Raw genomic sequence first — 14,480 nt, forward strand, 5'->3', positions numbered from 1 at the left:
TTTCAGGAAGTCAGGAAATCAACATGTACTTAAACCCCTTCCTGTTCTTTTGACCTATTATTATACTGGAAAAACTATAAATAATGTTTCCCACTTTCTCTTGTTTTTCCTCTAAATAATCTTAGGGTAAACACAATGATAGTTTTCTGAAATCAGTAAGAAAAGAAAATCTTCTCATTAGAGTTTTAACCCTTATTAGGCTTGAACTATTGCCCTCGAAACATAATATAGTAATTTAGAAATGTATTTAGTAACTCTACTTTTTAAACACCTCTTATATTTTTCTGGCTTGAAGTTTTGTTTAGATTGAAACAGATGACTTAAACTGAGTAGGAGACAAAACAAGTAGTGGAGGAAATGGGAGAATAGGGAGGTTAGAGGGAGTGGGGGAGGTGGAAGGATTAAAGGTTGTCATAACAGAATTAACCAGATTTGAGACATTGGAGGAGTGAATTGAGGCTGAGCCTGCTGGAAGGCTAGGGAAACCTAATCAGCTTGAGAACTAGCCCCGCAACAAAGGTATCTAAGCCTCTATGGAGCTGTCCAAAAGGATGCACAAGTTTTGTGTGCTCCAAGCAAGCAGTGGAATGGGGAGTAGGGGAGCAGTTCCAGTTCAATAGGGAGACCATGATAGGGCAGGCCCCCATTGTAGAGGGTCACTAGGGTACTGAGTAGCATAACTGGAGAAGCTGGCAAGTAGGCTTAGGCAGCGTCTCTCCTATAGACTATTCCAGTGAAAAGGGGACCTTCAGATATGCCACTTGAGATTGTATAGGTGTTCAGAGTTCAGTCCTGACAAAACAACTGCGAAATAAAAGAGGGTGCTACTCTGGGGATGCTTGAGAAGAGCTGCCTTTCTTTTTTACTTTCTTGGTGTTGATGTCTCGAATTAGCTTAATCATAGCTTCTCCATCAAGCTCCAGTGCCCTCATTAGGAGCCCTTTCCAGTCAGAATGCCCACTTCCTTAAAGAACAGTTGCCATAGAATAAAAGCCATTGTGCTGTGTTTGTGTGCGTGTGTGTGTGTGTGTGCGCGCGTGTGTGTGTGTGTGTGTTGTTTGTTTGGGTGAAGGGAGGTTAGGATATCCAGCTCTTTTTGAATGCATTTCTTTAATGAATTGCCCAGATTATTTTATTGCCCTGTATATTTGCATTCTTCAGTTGTAGCAGGGGGTAGGCATATATTAACTCCTAGGTTTGATGCTTCTCTGAGGCTCACTAGGGAAGACCCATGCTTACTCTACAAGTGTCATGGTCTGTGGGGTTCATATATATATATCCATTTAATTGGCTAATATAATCTATTTCCTACCTTTCTGGGGTTTCTGAAATGTTCTGGTCCATTGATGGCACCCTTTCCTGTTTATGCTGTTATGCTTTATCCTATTGATTTTTTTTTTTTCTTTCTTTTTCTGAGGCAAGGTATTGCTCTGTTGCCCAGGCTGGAGTACAGTGGCGCCACCACAGCTCACTGCAGCCTCATCCTCCTGGGCTGAAGTGATCCTCCCATCTCAGCCTCCCAGATAACTGGGACTACAGGTACATGCTACCGTGCCCTGCTAATTTTTATTTTTTGTAGACACAGGGTCTCCCTATGTTACTTACCCAGGCTGTTCCCAAACTCCTGGGCTCAAACAATCCTCCTCTCTAGGCCTCCCAAAGTGTTGGGATTATAGGTTTCAGCCACTGTACCTGACCAATTTTTAAATAAGATTTATTTTCTATAATAGTGGGGCTTTGACAAGGGTAGACAAAAGTACGTGTGTTCAGCCTGCCTCTTAAACTGGAAAACAAAGCTTGAGGATCTTAAAATTAATTCCTAGAAGTAGAGGATAAATTGTTTTTATACCCTTGCATAAAAACTGAAGTACGTTTTAGGCTGTCCCTGAGGAATCTTTCTGGAATGGGCTCAGAGATTAAGGCCTGGGAAATATGTTCAGGAATGACATCTGGGCTCTAAAAGTTAGATCTTCCTTTTTTTTTTTTTTTAAACAGAGATGGGCTCTTGCTACATTACGCAGGCTGTAACATAGTGACTATTCACAGGCGCAGTCATAGCGTACTACAGCCTCAAACTCCTGAGCTCAGGCAATCCTCCTGCCTCAGCCTCCTGAATAGCTGGGACTACAGACATGCACCACTGCACCCAATAGCTAGATTCTTTTACTCCAGAAGGCTGACTGTTTTAATAGATTTGTTTTCAGAGAGATCATGGGCATTGGTGAGGCTGTTTCCCTCCAATCCTTCTGTAGAGATCTGGAAAATTGGGATGAAGCATAGACTGAGAAAAAAATTATTTTTGAGAAAAACATTCTTGTATTTTAAATTATGAAGTGGAATTCCGTTCTTAACCCTAATCAGTATCTTGTTAAGGGGGAAAATAATTTTGGAGTCTTTGATAGATTCAACACATGCCTCTCAGTAGATCTGGTTTAATGATGATGGTAGACCATAACCATTTATTACCTTAAACACAGGCCTAAGGCATTCAGATGCAGCCCAGCTCTTCCTTGCTCCTTTATAAGGTGTATCAGGACTCTTTACATTGCAAATAAAAGAAAACCCCATGTATACTAGCTTAAGCATTTAGGGAAGTCATTGGCTCAAATAACTGGAAAGCTTAGAGGACAGTCAAGCTTCAGCATTGGTTTACTCCATCAGCTCAGGGATGCAATAAAGACCCAGTTTATTTTCATCTCTTCATTCTGTCTTCTGTGTTATTAGTTTCATCCTGAAACCAACTCTCTTTGTAGATACAAAATGGCTTTCACTGCTCCCAGGGCCACAGGGCCATATGCTTTCACATCCAGGGACAAAGGGAGAGCATCACTTTACCAGGCATCTAACAACTAGAGACCAGGACTTTATTTTGATTGGACCAGCAGAGATCCCATATCCACCTCTGAACAAATCACAGTGTAGCCAGGCGTACATCTTCCACGGATTAGCATAGTTTAGATTATGTGCTCATTCTTTTAATTGTAGCCAGAGGTGTTGATTTATTTTACAACAATCAACAACCACCCCTGAATCCGGCTGAGGTCAGGAAGGTGGGGTTGGGAGGAGGATAAGCATCCATCCCACTCAAACAGAAAACTGCTACTTAATAGTGGAATAGTGGAATGGTTTCTGGGGGGGCAAGAACAAAGTCTGTTTTAGTAGCACCATCATACCAACCACATTCTTGTATCTGCAGGCTCTTTGCAAGAGAAGATAGCAAGCACATGGTGCAAATAGTGGGACTGCAAGAGCTTCAGGTGGACAGTGTGGAGCTCCTCTTAGAGGTAATTAATTCTTCCTTCTTTATTACCCCACCACAACAGTGTAAATACAGGGGACAAATTCATTTTGCTACTAAGCAAGTACAGTGGACTTATATTTAGGCGAAAGGCAATGACAAGCACACCACTTCACATCTGTAAAATGTGAATCCTTTTCTGAAAGGATAGTTTGTTTCTCTATAGGGTTGATGTCACAATGCCATGGTTAGTGGGAGGTAGGGCATGTGGGAGAACCTAATTCACTGGAAGGATACTACTGGGCCAGTTTTTTTCTTTCTTTTTTTTTTTTTTTGAGATGGAGTCACACTCTGTCACCTAACCTGGAGTGCAATGGCACAATCTCGGCTCACTGCAACCTCTGCCTTGTGGGTTCAAGCAATTCTCCTGCCTCAGCCTCCCGAGAAGCTGAGATTACAGGCACCCACCACCACACCTGGCTAATTTTTGTATTTTTAGTAGAGACAGGGTTTCACCATGTTGGCCAGGCTGGTCTCGAACTCCTGACCTCAGGTGATCCACCTGCCTCGACCTCCCAAAGTGCTGGGATTACAGCCGTGAGCCACCACTCCCAGCCTTATTGGGCCAGTTTCAAATGCTGCTCGTGTGTTTCTCTATGGCAGTGGGCTCTGGGAAAAGCTGCTGGGGACAAATATTTGTACTTTAAATTATTTTTACTTTTTTTTTTTTTTTTTTAGCAACAGGGTCTTGCTCTGTTGCCCAGGCTGGAGTGTAGAGATGTGATCATAGCTCACTGCAGCCTCCCACTTCAGCCTCCCAAGTAGCTGGAACTGCAGGCACATGCCACCAGACCTGGCTAATTTTTTGTAGAGATGGTGTCTTGCTATGTCACCCAGGGTGGTCTCGAACTCCTGACCTCAAGCAGTCCTCTCACCTTGGCCTCTTAAAGTGCTAGGATTACAGGCGTAAGCCACTGCACCTGGCCCTTATTTTGAATAAGATTTTTAATAAGTAATGCTATCACGTGAGTTCAAAATTCAGAAGTGAAAATACCCACTTCCATTTCCTTTTCCAGAGCAACAAATTTTATTAGTTTTTTGTGTGTCCTTCCAAAGGAAATTTTCAATCTGCTTCTTTTATTAAGTTACTCTTTTATTTTAATAAGTCATACTTATCATTAAATTGAAACATTACAGAAATATGTAATACTTATCATTAAGTTTAAACATTACAGAAATATGTAAGAAGATAGTAAAGGCACCTCTGACTTACTATACATACCCCACTTCCCCTGTTCCCCACTGACCTATCCACTGTCCACAGTAAAATATTTAATTTTTTTTCCTGTTCTGGGCATTTATTAATGTAAGTACAAATAGATTTCTGGCGAACCTTCCTTTAATGCAGTGTTCCTCAACCCTGGCTTTACATTAGATTGTTTGGAGCCTTTTTTTCCTTACTTAAAAAATGATTTAACCTCTTTTATTGTGAAAAATAGCACTATATGGAAAAATGCATAAAACCTAAGTATGTCCAGTATAAAGAAACAAACACCCTTGTAATCAGCTACTCAGATCAAGAAATAGAACATTGTAGCACCCTACAAACCCCCTGTGTGACTTTCCAATAACATCCCCCATTATCCTGACTTTTGTGCTAATCACTTTCTTGTTACTTGTTATAGTTTTACCACCTATGTATTTATCCCCAAGCCATCTAACTTAGTTTTCATCTGTTTTTGAACTTTGCATGTGTATTTTTTGGTGTTTTGTTTCTTTTGCTAAATGTTATGCTTTTCAGTTCCATTTAAGTTTTTGCATTTGGTTCTAGTTTTCTTCATTTTTATTCGCTATAGAGTGTTTTATCATAGGAATATACCACAATTTATTTATCCATTCTCTTGTTAATAAATAACTGGGGTTGTTTCTATTTTAGAGTTATTTGGAACATTGCAGCTGTGAGTGTGCTTATACCTGTGAGTGTGCTTATACATGTATTTCTGTACAGAGCACATGGGTTCTCTAGAATATATACCTAGTTGTGAAATGATTAGGTCAGATGATACGCTTTTTTTTTTTTTCTGGAGACAGGGTCTTGCTCTGTCCAGCCCAGGCTGGAGTCCAGTGGCGTGAACACATGGCTCACTGCAGCCTTGACCTCCTGGGCTCAAGCAATCCTCCTACCTCAGCTTTCCAAGTAGCTGGGACCACAAGCATATGCCACCACACTTGGCTAATTTTTTTATTCTTTGTAGAGACAGGGTCCTGTCATGTTGCCCAGGCTGGTCTCAAGCTCCTGGGCTCAAGCAATCCTCTCACCTCAGCCTCCCAAAGTGTTGGGATGACAGGCACAGTGGCTCATATTTTCAGCTACATTAAATGCTGCCAACTGTTTCCCAGAGTGGTGTATATTCCTACAAGCAGTATACAAGCAATCCCATTGCTCTTCATCTTGCAAACACTTTCAATTGATAGATATTTTGAATTTTTGCCAGTCTGTACGTGTTTAATTATATTTTATTGTGGTTTTAATTTGCATTTCACTAATTAAGAATAAAATTGAATATTTTCTCATATTTTTAACTTGTAATTTGGAGTTCCTCTTTTGGGAATGCCAGTTTGGGTCTTTTCCTCATCTTGAGTTATCTGTCTTTTCCTTCCGATTTGTATATTCTGGAGATGAGTCTTGTTGGTTATTTGTATGATAAGCATGTTGTCTCATTCTGTGACTTGTTTTCCCAGTTTCATCATAATGTCTTTTAATGCTTGCTTGTGTCCTCCTCAGGTCAATTAAATCAGAATCCTTCAGGAGTGGGGCCCGGGTGTGGGTATTATTATTATTTTAAATTAAAATGTAGTTCATATACCATAACATTCACCTTTTTAAAAGTGTATGATCCACTGGGTTTCTTAATATAATTTTCTTACTGAAATATAATTCAGATACCATAATATTCATTCTTTTTTTATTTTTTATTTTTGAGACAGGGTCTCACTCCTATTACCCAGGCTGGAGTGCAGTGGCGCGATTTCGGCTCACTGCAGCCTCAACCTCCCTGAGCTCAGGTGATCCTTCCTACCTCAGTCTCCTGAGTAGCTGGGACTACAAGTGTTTGCCACCACACCCAGCTAATTTTTTTGGTATTTTTAGTAGGAATGGGGTTTTGCCATGTTGCACAGGCTGGTCTCAATCTGCTGGACACAAGCAATCCTCTCACCTCGACCTCCCAAAGTGCTAGGATTACAGGCATGAGCCACCGCATCTGGCCATAGTATTCTTTTTTTTTTTTTAGACCAGTGGATCAGAATAGAAAATGTAGTATCTTTTCTCAGCAGTTTAACATGTTCTATTCAAGGACAACCTATTAAATGAATTTTTGGAACAGGGAGATGGAGTAGGAGCTTGCTGTGTCCACTCCATGCATTGACTTGGTATTGCAAGACTTCCAGGAATGGTGCATCTTCCCTGAGGGATTTTTTTTTAAGTATACAATTCAGTGATTTTTTAAAAGTATATTCGTGAAGTTATGCAACCATTGCCACTATCTAATTCCAGAAAACTTTTATCACCCCCAAAATGAAACTCCATTAGCAGTTACTCCCTATTTCTCCTGCCCCCAGTGCCTGGCAACCACTAATTTCTATCTCTGTGGATTTGCCAATTCTGTCCATATCATATACACAGAATTATACAATATGCAACCTTTTGTCTCTGGCTCCTTTCACTTAGTTTATTTTCAGAGTTCATTCATGTTACAGCATGTATCAGGACTTCATTCCTTTTAGTGGCTGAATAATATTACATTGTTTGGATACCTCATTTTATTTATCCATTTGTCAGTTGATAGACATTTGGGTTATTTCCACTTTTTGGTCATTATGAATAATGTTTCTGTGAACATTCATGTACAAAGGTTTTTTGTGTGGATACATGTGTTCTATTTTCTTGGGTGTATACCTAGGAGTGAAATTGCTGGGCCATGTATTTTTAGGAAATGCCACACTGTTTTCCAAAGTGACTTTGCCATTTTACACTCCCACCAGCAGTATAAGGATGGGTATTACTTTAAAAACTCCCCAGGTGATTCTAACATGCAGCCATTGCAGTCATTCTTCTAGTACATCCAACAAGCCTGGCTAGAGTAAAAGGGAAAGGACTAGAAGGATAGACCGGGCACTTGACAAGACTTAGCTTAGTATAGCTTCATGGTACACTCCTCCAGGGAGAAGTGGCTGAGTCTTCAAGCTTAAGGGACCAGGGAAAGCAGTCAGGTTTAGCATTGTAGAAGTGCCTCCAACGAATGCCAAAGTTCAAGCCTCTCTAGCTGATTCTACTCTTGTTCTTTCCTGCCTTCCTTTTCACTGTGTTCTAATAATAATTGCAAATGTTTAGTGAGCACTATCCACCAAATGACTTGTTAGAGGTTTTTGCAAATATTACCCCATTTGATCATCACAAAATCAAGGTAAATATTGTAAACTTCTCTAAGAGATGAAAATACTGAGGTTAAAATCAAGTGATAACCCAGAATCACATAGCTAACAACTGGCAGTGCAAGATTTCAGCTTGGATTGATCTCACTCTGAAGCCCTTTTCACTATATTATACTACCTATAATGTATAATTAGAAATAAGTTTTTCTTAAGAAATTAAGAGGCCGGGCGCAGTGGCTCAAGCCTGTAATCCCGGCACTTTGGGAGGCCGAGACGGGCGGATCACGAGGTCAGGAGATCGAGACCATCCTGGCTAACACGGTGAAACCCCGTCTCTACTAAAAAATACAAAAAAAGCTAGCCGGGCGAGGTGGCAGGCGCCTGTAATCCCAGCTACTCGGGAGGCTGAGGCAGGAGAATGGGGTAAACCCGGGAGGCGGAGCTTGCAGTGAGCTGAGATCCGGCCACTGCACTTCAGCCCCGGCAACAGAGTGAGACTCCCTCTCAAGAAAAAAAAGAAGGCCGGGTGCTGTGGCTCAAGCCTGTAATCCCAGCACTTTGGGAGACCGAGATGGGCGGATGACGAGGTCAGGAGATCGAGACCATCCTGGCTAACACGGTGAAACCCCGTCTCTACTAAAAAATACAAAAAACTAGCCAGGCAAGGTGGCGGGCGCCTGTAGTCCCAGCTACTCAGGAGGCTGAGGCAGAATGGCATAAACCCGGGAGGCGGAGCTTGCAGTGAGCTGAGATCCGGCCACTGCACTCCAGCCTGGGCGACAGAGCCAGACTCCGTCTCAAAAAAAAAGAGAAGAGAAAAGACACTGACTGAATTAATTCATACACTGATAACAATGTCTTCTGTTATTATTTGCTTAAAATTAGGTGTTTAAAGGAATGTTTAATCTTCAAATAACAGGGTTTGTGGAAAATTTTGTTGTTGCTTTTTCAAAATTAATACTTGGGACTTGGGTGTGTGCAGTGGCATAGTGGCCCATCATTGGTGTAGATCTTTTTATAAGTTTCTTTTTCCTGAGACAAATACTTTAGGTAAATTTTGCTTAAGGGATGAAACTTCACATTTGTGTTATTAGATTCCTGGGTCCTGGGATCCAAAACCTGAGTATAGCGCCCAAGTGGGTCTGTTTTAGAGGGTCACCTAAGAGCCTCTTTCTAGTGATTGCAAAGGTAGGCACAGAACGAAAGTGTGTGGGACATGCTGAAGGGCTGCCCCGGAGCTGTAACCATTCTTCCCAGAGCTTCCTCTGCTGTGGAGTCCTAAGGAAATTGTTTCTTATACTCTGTTCCCTGTGGTCCTCTTGCCCCTACCTCCAGCCAGTCCCACATTTGGCCAGGAGTATCAGGTGAGTCTGGTCCTCAGGATTCCTTTGTCACTGAAAATTAGACCAATTAAAGGGGAAAGAAGCAAACACTAGGAAGAAGACTCTTCATTGCCTTTAGGCCGTAAATGCTGGCAGTCTGGTGTTGAGTCAACCCCTCCATCCTGAAGAGTTTATGGCACTGTTCTATTCTAAAGTATGGTTCCTAAGAAAAGCAGAAAAGTTCCTTGTTAGTCAACATATTATCACCATTGATACCCTCAGTCTGCAGTACATATGGGGTTGTACAAGGAGGAAGCCAGCTGAGATCAAGGTGGAAAGTTTATATAATTTATGGATACCTGACACAGTTATCCTCATAAATAAACATTTATTGACTTGAAACAACAGCACTTGCTAACTCAGGTGTCACATTTCACTCTTAAGTGTCACTGTTCATACTCGCTCAGGTATCACCCATGTGTTTGCTCAAGTGTCACCCTCAAGTGTCATCTTGGAGTGTTACCCTCTCAAATCACCCTCAGGATTATTCAGGCATGGCCTGCCTGCACAGCTGGTAGCTTCATTATTCACATGGGATTGTCCTTCCTCCAGGAAGTTTCTCCTTCCAAGTGTATTTGATTTCTTGCCAACGCAGGCCCCAGAACTTCCTGCCTTTACAGAAGACTCACTGCTTCATCACATTTCCCAGATTTGGAATCGAGATTTTGTCAGACAATGGGAATTTTTTCAGTTTTAGAGATTCATTGTTTTTTTAAGTGATTTCTATACCCATTTTATATAGTCAGAAGTATTCATTCCTAGGAATTTTGATAAACTTGTTTCATGTTTTATCATTGCCTCGGCTGTAGTGGGCAGTCAGTTACAGTGCCATGTATCCCTGAGTATATCCTTTACCTGTCTGAACGTGAAACATGTAGATATTGATAGATGATTGGGTTGGATGATGGGGAGAAGGAAGTGAGATAACATACATAAAATTTGTAGTATGATACTGGCTCAACTTTCCACATGTATTATTCTTATTAAGTCCCTGAATGATGTTTCCCAGCACCGCCACAGTTTTTTGTTTTGTTTTTTTTGAGATAGAGTCTCACTCTGTCACCTAGGCAGGAGTGCAGTGGTGCATTCACGACTCACTGCAGCCTCAACCTCCTGGGCTCAAGCGATCCTCCCACTTCAGCCTTCTGAGTAGCTAGGACCACAGGTGTGCACCACCACACCTGGCTAATTTTTAAAAAGTTTTTTGTAAATGTTGCCCAGATTGGTCTTGAACTTCTGGGCTCAAGTGATCCTCTACCTCAGCCTCCCAAAGTGCTGGGATTACAGGTGTGAGCCACCACACCAGGCCCAGTTTTCATTACTTCCTATTGTAGCAGATTCCCATTTTACTATTCACATAATATGTTCTCTCTAGAAAACTTAGATTTAGAAACTTGCCCAACAGAGTGTAGTTAGGGAAGGAGTTTGAGAAGGAAGAGGCAGTGAGAGGAAAAGGGGGCCTAGGAGATTTAAAGGTGATTGCATTAATTTTGCTCACCTCCTAGACTTGCATTTCCCCCAAATAGATTCTCTCTTTCTCTTATCTGCTTCCTTCCCTGTTTTTTTTTTTTTTCTTTTTTTTTTTTTTTGGTTTGCACTGGGGATCCCATGATATTTCATGTTGATCACTAAAACTATATTTTTCCATGAAACTCTGATTGTTTTACATTTATGAAAAAAAATAGTTTAAGTTTTAGAAGTTTAAACAAAGATGTTAGTTCTTTAGTATCTTTTCTTTCTGTTTTGTTTTTGAGACGGAATTTTGCTCTCTTGTCCAGGCTGGAGTGCAGTGACATGATCTTGACTCACAGCAACCTCTGCCTCCCAGGTTCAAGGGATTCTCCTGCCTCAGCCTCCTGAGTAGCTGGGATTATAGGTGCCCACTACCCACACCTGGCTAATTTTTGTATTTTTAGTAGAGACAGGGTTTTACCATGTTGGTCTCTAACGCCCGACCTCAGGTGATCCACCTGCCTCAGCCTCCCTAAGTGCTGGGATTACAGGCATGAGCTACCGTGCCCGGCCCCTTTAGTATCTTTTCAAAAATTAATGTTTATTGAGAAGTTACCATGTGCCAGTTGTGGCACTAAGCGCTTTAGTTATGTATGATCTTTTTTTTAGCCTTAATAACCTAGGTAATTCCTATTATATTATATTTTATTTTATTTTTGAGACAGAGTCTAGCTCTGTGGCCCAGGCTGGAGTGCAGTGGCGTGATCTTGGCACACTGCAACCTCCGCCTTCTGAGTTGAAGCGATTCTCCTGCCTCAGCCTCCCAAGTAGCTGAGATTACAGGCACAGGCCACCATGCCTGGCTAATATTTGTTTGTTTGTTTGTTTTTGAGACAGTCTCCCTTTGTAGCCCAGGTGGGAGTGCAGTGGTGTGATACCAACTCACTGCAACCTCTGCCTCCTGGGTTCAAGTGATTATCCTGCCTCAGCCTCCCAAGTAACTGGGATTACAGGCACATGCCACCACACCTAATATTTTTGTATTTTTAGTAGAGATGGGGGTGTTTTACCAGGTTGGCCAGGCTGGTCTTGAACTCCTGACCTCAGGTGATCCACCCTCCTCAGTCTCCCAAAGTGCTGGGATTACAGATGTGAGCCACTGCACCCAGCCAATTTTTGTATTTTTAATAGAGATGGGGTTTCACCGTGTTGGCAAGGCTGATGTCAAAGTCCTGACCTCAGGTGATCTGCCCTTCTCAGCCTCCTGGAGTGCTGGGAGTACAAGTGTGAGCCACTGTGCCTGGCCATAATTCCCATTTTGTAGATAAGAAACTGAGACCCTTAAAAGTTAAGTGATTTGCAGTAGTCTACAAAACTACATGGTAGAGCTGGCATGTGAACCCTGGCAACCTGACTCCAGATTTCACCATTTTTAACTGCTATACTTCAGTTGTATATGTCATTTACAAAAATGTGATGACTTTGATATTCACAGACTGCCTCATTTTTACTCTTCATAGCTCAGGTGCATTGCTACATAGTTTCTGGAATGTATGACTATAGCAGGCTCTTATTGGAAAAAATTGGACCAAGGACCAGAAATTCCTCATGCCTTCTCTAAAATACATTTAACCAGGAAAGGGCATCTCAACATGTTAGGTCTCTGAGATGTACTTAAGAGATACCCATTACATTATGGTGTACAAGATGCAGTGAAAACCCAAGTTCAAAAGTCTGTAACACAGTCTCAGAAGCCAATCTTTTTTGACACTCTTGAGGAAGAACCACAGGGCCACCCTTTGCATTTCCTGTTCATATCCACATTTCCTTGCGAAGTATGGCCTTGAGGCCTCTCTGAGTTCTCACTGGGTCTCATTGGACTAGCATTATTAGTAACATCATTACTTACATGTAGAAGAAGATATCTGCTTTCTATTCCTGGCCTGACCATATTCTATCTATGTGACCTTGTATAAGTCACTTAGCTTCTCTGTGTTCCTTTCCTTATTAGTCAGACATATTGCTTTTACAAATGTAAAGATTTAAGACTTCTCTGTGTTCCTTTCCTTATTAGTCAGACATATTGTTTTTACAAATGTAAAGGTTTAAGACCTCCCCTGTCTTTTCATAGGATTTGTAAATGACCAAAAACAAAACAAACAAACAAAAAAAACTGAAATCTAAAAACTCTAAAAGGAAATACACCAGAATTTTATAATCACTGGAATTATGAGAGATATATATTTTCTTCTTTATCCTCTTCCTATATTTTCCGAGTTTTCCACATTAAGTTTGTCTTTTCTAATGAGGAAAAAAAAAAGTTTGAGAAAGGAACAATACCAATCTGATGATCCATCAGCGTTGCATCCCAGCCTGTGTAAACATGAAGTGAAAGGGACAGGGAGAAGCCAGGGCCAGAAGGTGCATTTAAACTGGATGGTTCAGTCACAGTGCTAGCCTTAAGTGTCTTACCCAGCGTCTGAGCTTAGTTAGCAGTGCTTTTTTCTCAGCACTTGCCATATCCAGTAGAAGAGATTACCACTGTAACTCCTATGATTTCATTAGCATAAAGGTGGTATCCATATAGTTGCTGATCTAGCTTTATAAATTAGCAGATTCTTCTCTTTACAGAAGGATTCATCATGTTGTCTCTTTAAATTTTTAGTAAACTTTTTACAAAATTGGTGTATTTAAGTATGATTCTGAATTTTGATTTTACATCTCACATACAGATAATCTCTAGAAACATACTATTGCTTAGATCATGGAAAAAATATTTTTAGTTAATTAAATTTCTAAAAAGCAACTGCTACTACTTGTTAAGATATTTTGTATCTTATTGTTGAAGTTTGGCTCTGTCTACTTTTGGATTCCTAATTTGGAAACTGTGACTATGTTCAATATGATATAAATTAAAATGGTGAGAGATTGAGAAAAAATGAAATAGAACTTTATTATTCTTTTTTTTTCCCCCAAGGCTGGAGTGCAATGGCGCGATCTCAGCTCACTGCAACCTCCACCTCCTGGGTTCAAGCAATTCTACTGCCTCAGCCTCCCAAGTAGCTGGGATTATAGGCATGCACCACAACACCCGGGTAATTTTTGTATTTTTAGCAGAGACGGGGTTTCACCATGTTGGCCAGGCTTATTCAAACTCCTGACCTCAAGTGATCCGCCCGCCTTGGCCTCCCAAAGTGCTAGGATTACAGGTGTGACCCACTACACCCGGCTTTTATTCTTTATTTGCTCTGTCGCCCAGGCTGGAGTGCAATGGTGTGATCTCAGCTCACTGCAACCTCCGCCTCCTGGGTTCAAGCAATTCTCCTGCCTCAGCCTTCTGAGTAGCTGGGATTACAGGTGTGTGCCACCACCCCTGGCTAATTTTTTTAATTTTTAGTAGAGATGGGGTTTCACCCTGTAGACCAGGCTGATCTCAAACACCTGCACTAAAGTGATCCACCTGCCTTAGCCTCCCAAAGTGCTGGATTATGGGTGTGAGCTACCATGCCCAGCCTATAAAATGTTGTTGACTATAATCATCCTGTTGTGTTGTCAAATAGTAGGTCTTATTCATTATTTCTTTATTGTGTGTACTTATTAACCACCCCCGCATCCCCACTACCCTTCCTAGCCCCTGTGGTAACCATCCTTCTAGTATCTATGTCCATGAGTTCAATTTCTTTGATTTTTAGATCACACACATAAGTGAGAACATGTGATGTTTGTCTTTCTGTGCCTGGCTTATTTCACTCAACATAATGATCTCCTGTTCCGTCCATGTTGTTGCAAATGACAGGCTCTCATTCTTTTTCATGGCTGAATGGGTACTCCATTGTGTACGAGCACCACATTTTCTTTATCCATTCATCTCTTGATGGACACTAGGTTGCTTCCAAATCTTGGCTGTTGTGAACAGTGCTGCAACAGACATGGGAGTGCAGATCTTGTTTATGTTTTACTTTCTGGGACATATC

The 14,480-nt window shown here is 41.3% G+C and overlaps 1 protein-coding gene and 1 non-coding gene across 2 annotated transcripts in view; both read left to right on the top strand.

Moving 5' to 3' along the window:
- The window catches only part of KIF24 (kinesin family member 24), a 63,860-nt gene that overhangs the window by 23,242 nt on the left and 26,138 nt on the right, over positions 1-14,480 (top strand). Inside the window, exon 5 of the mRNA XM_023203323.2 lies at positions 3,197-3,284. Coding sequence (XP_023059091.2) covers positions 3,197-3,284 — 88 coding nt within the window. The remainder of the gene's footprint in view (positions 1-3,196; positions 3,285-14,480) is intronic.
- LOC111536865 lies at positions 6,513-6,704 on the top strand. The gene has a single exon (XR_002729844.1). It is a non-coding gene; the product is annotated as a U2 spliceosomal RNA (small nuclear RNA).

This window comes from Piliocolobus tephrosceles, chromosome 14 (genome assembly GCF_002776525.5).
Source record: "Piliocolobus tephrosceles isolate RC106 chromosome 14, ASM277652v3, whole genome shotgun sequence".
NCBI classification, from domain to species: Eukaryota; Metazoa; Chordata; class Mammalia; order Primates; family Cercopithecidae; genus Piliocolobus; species Piliocolobus tephrosceles.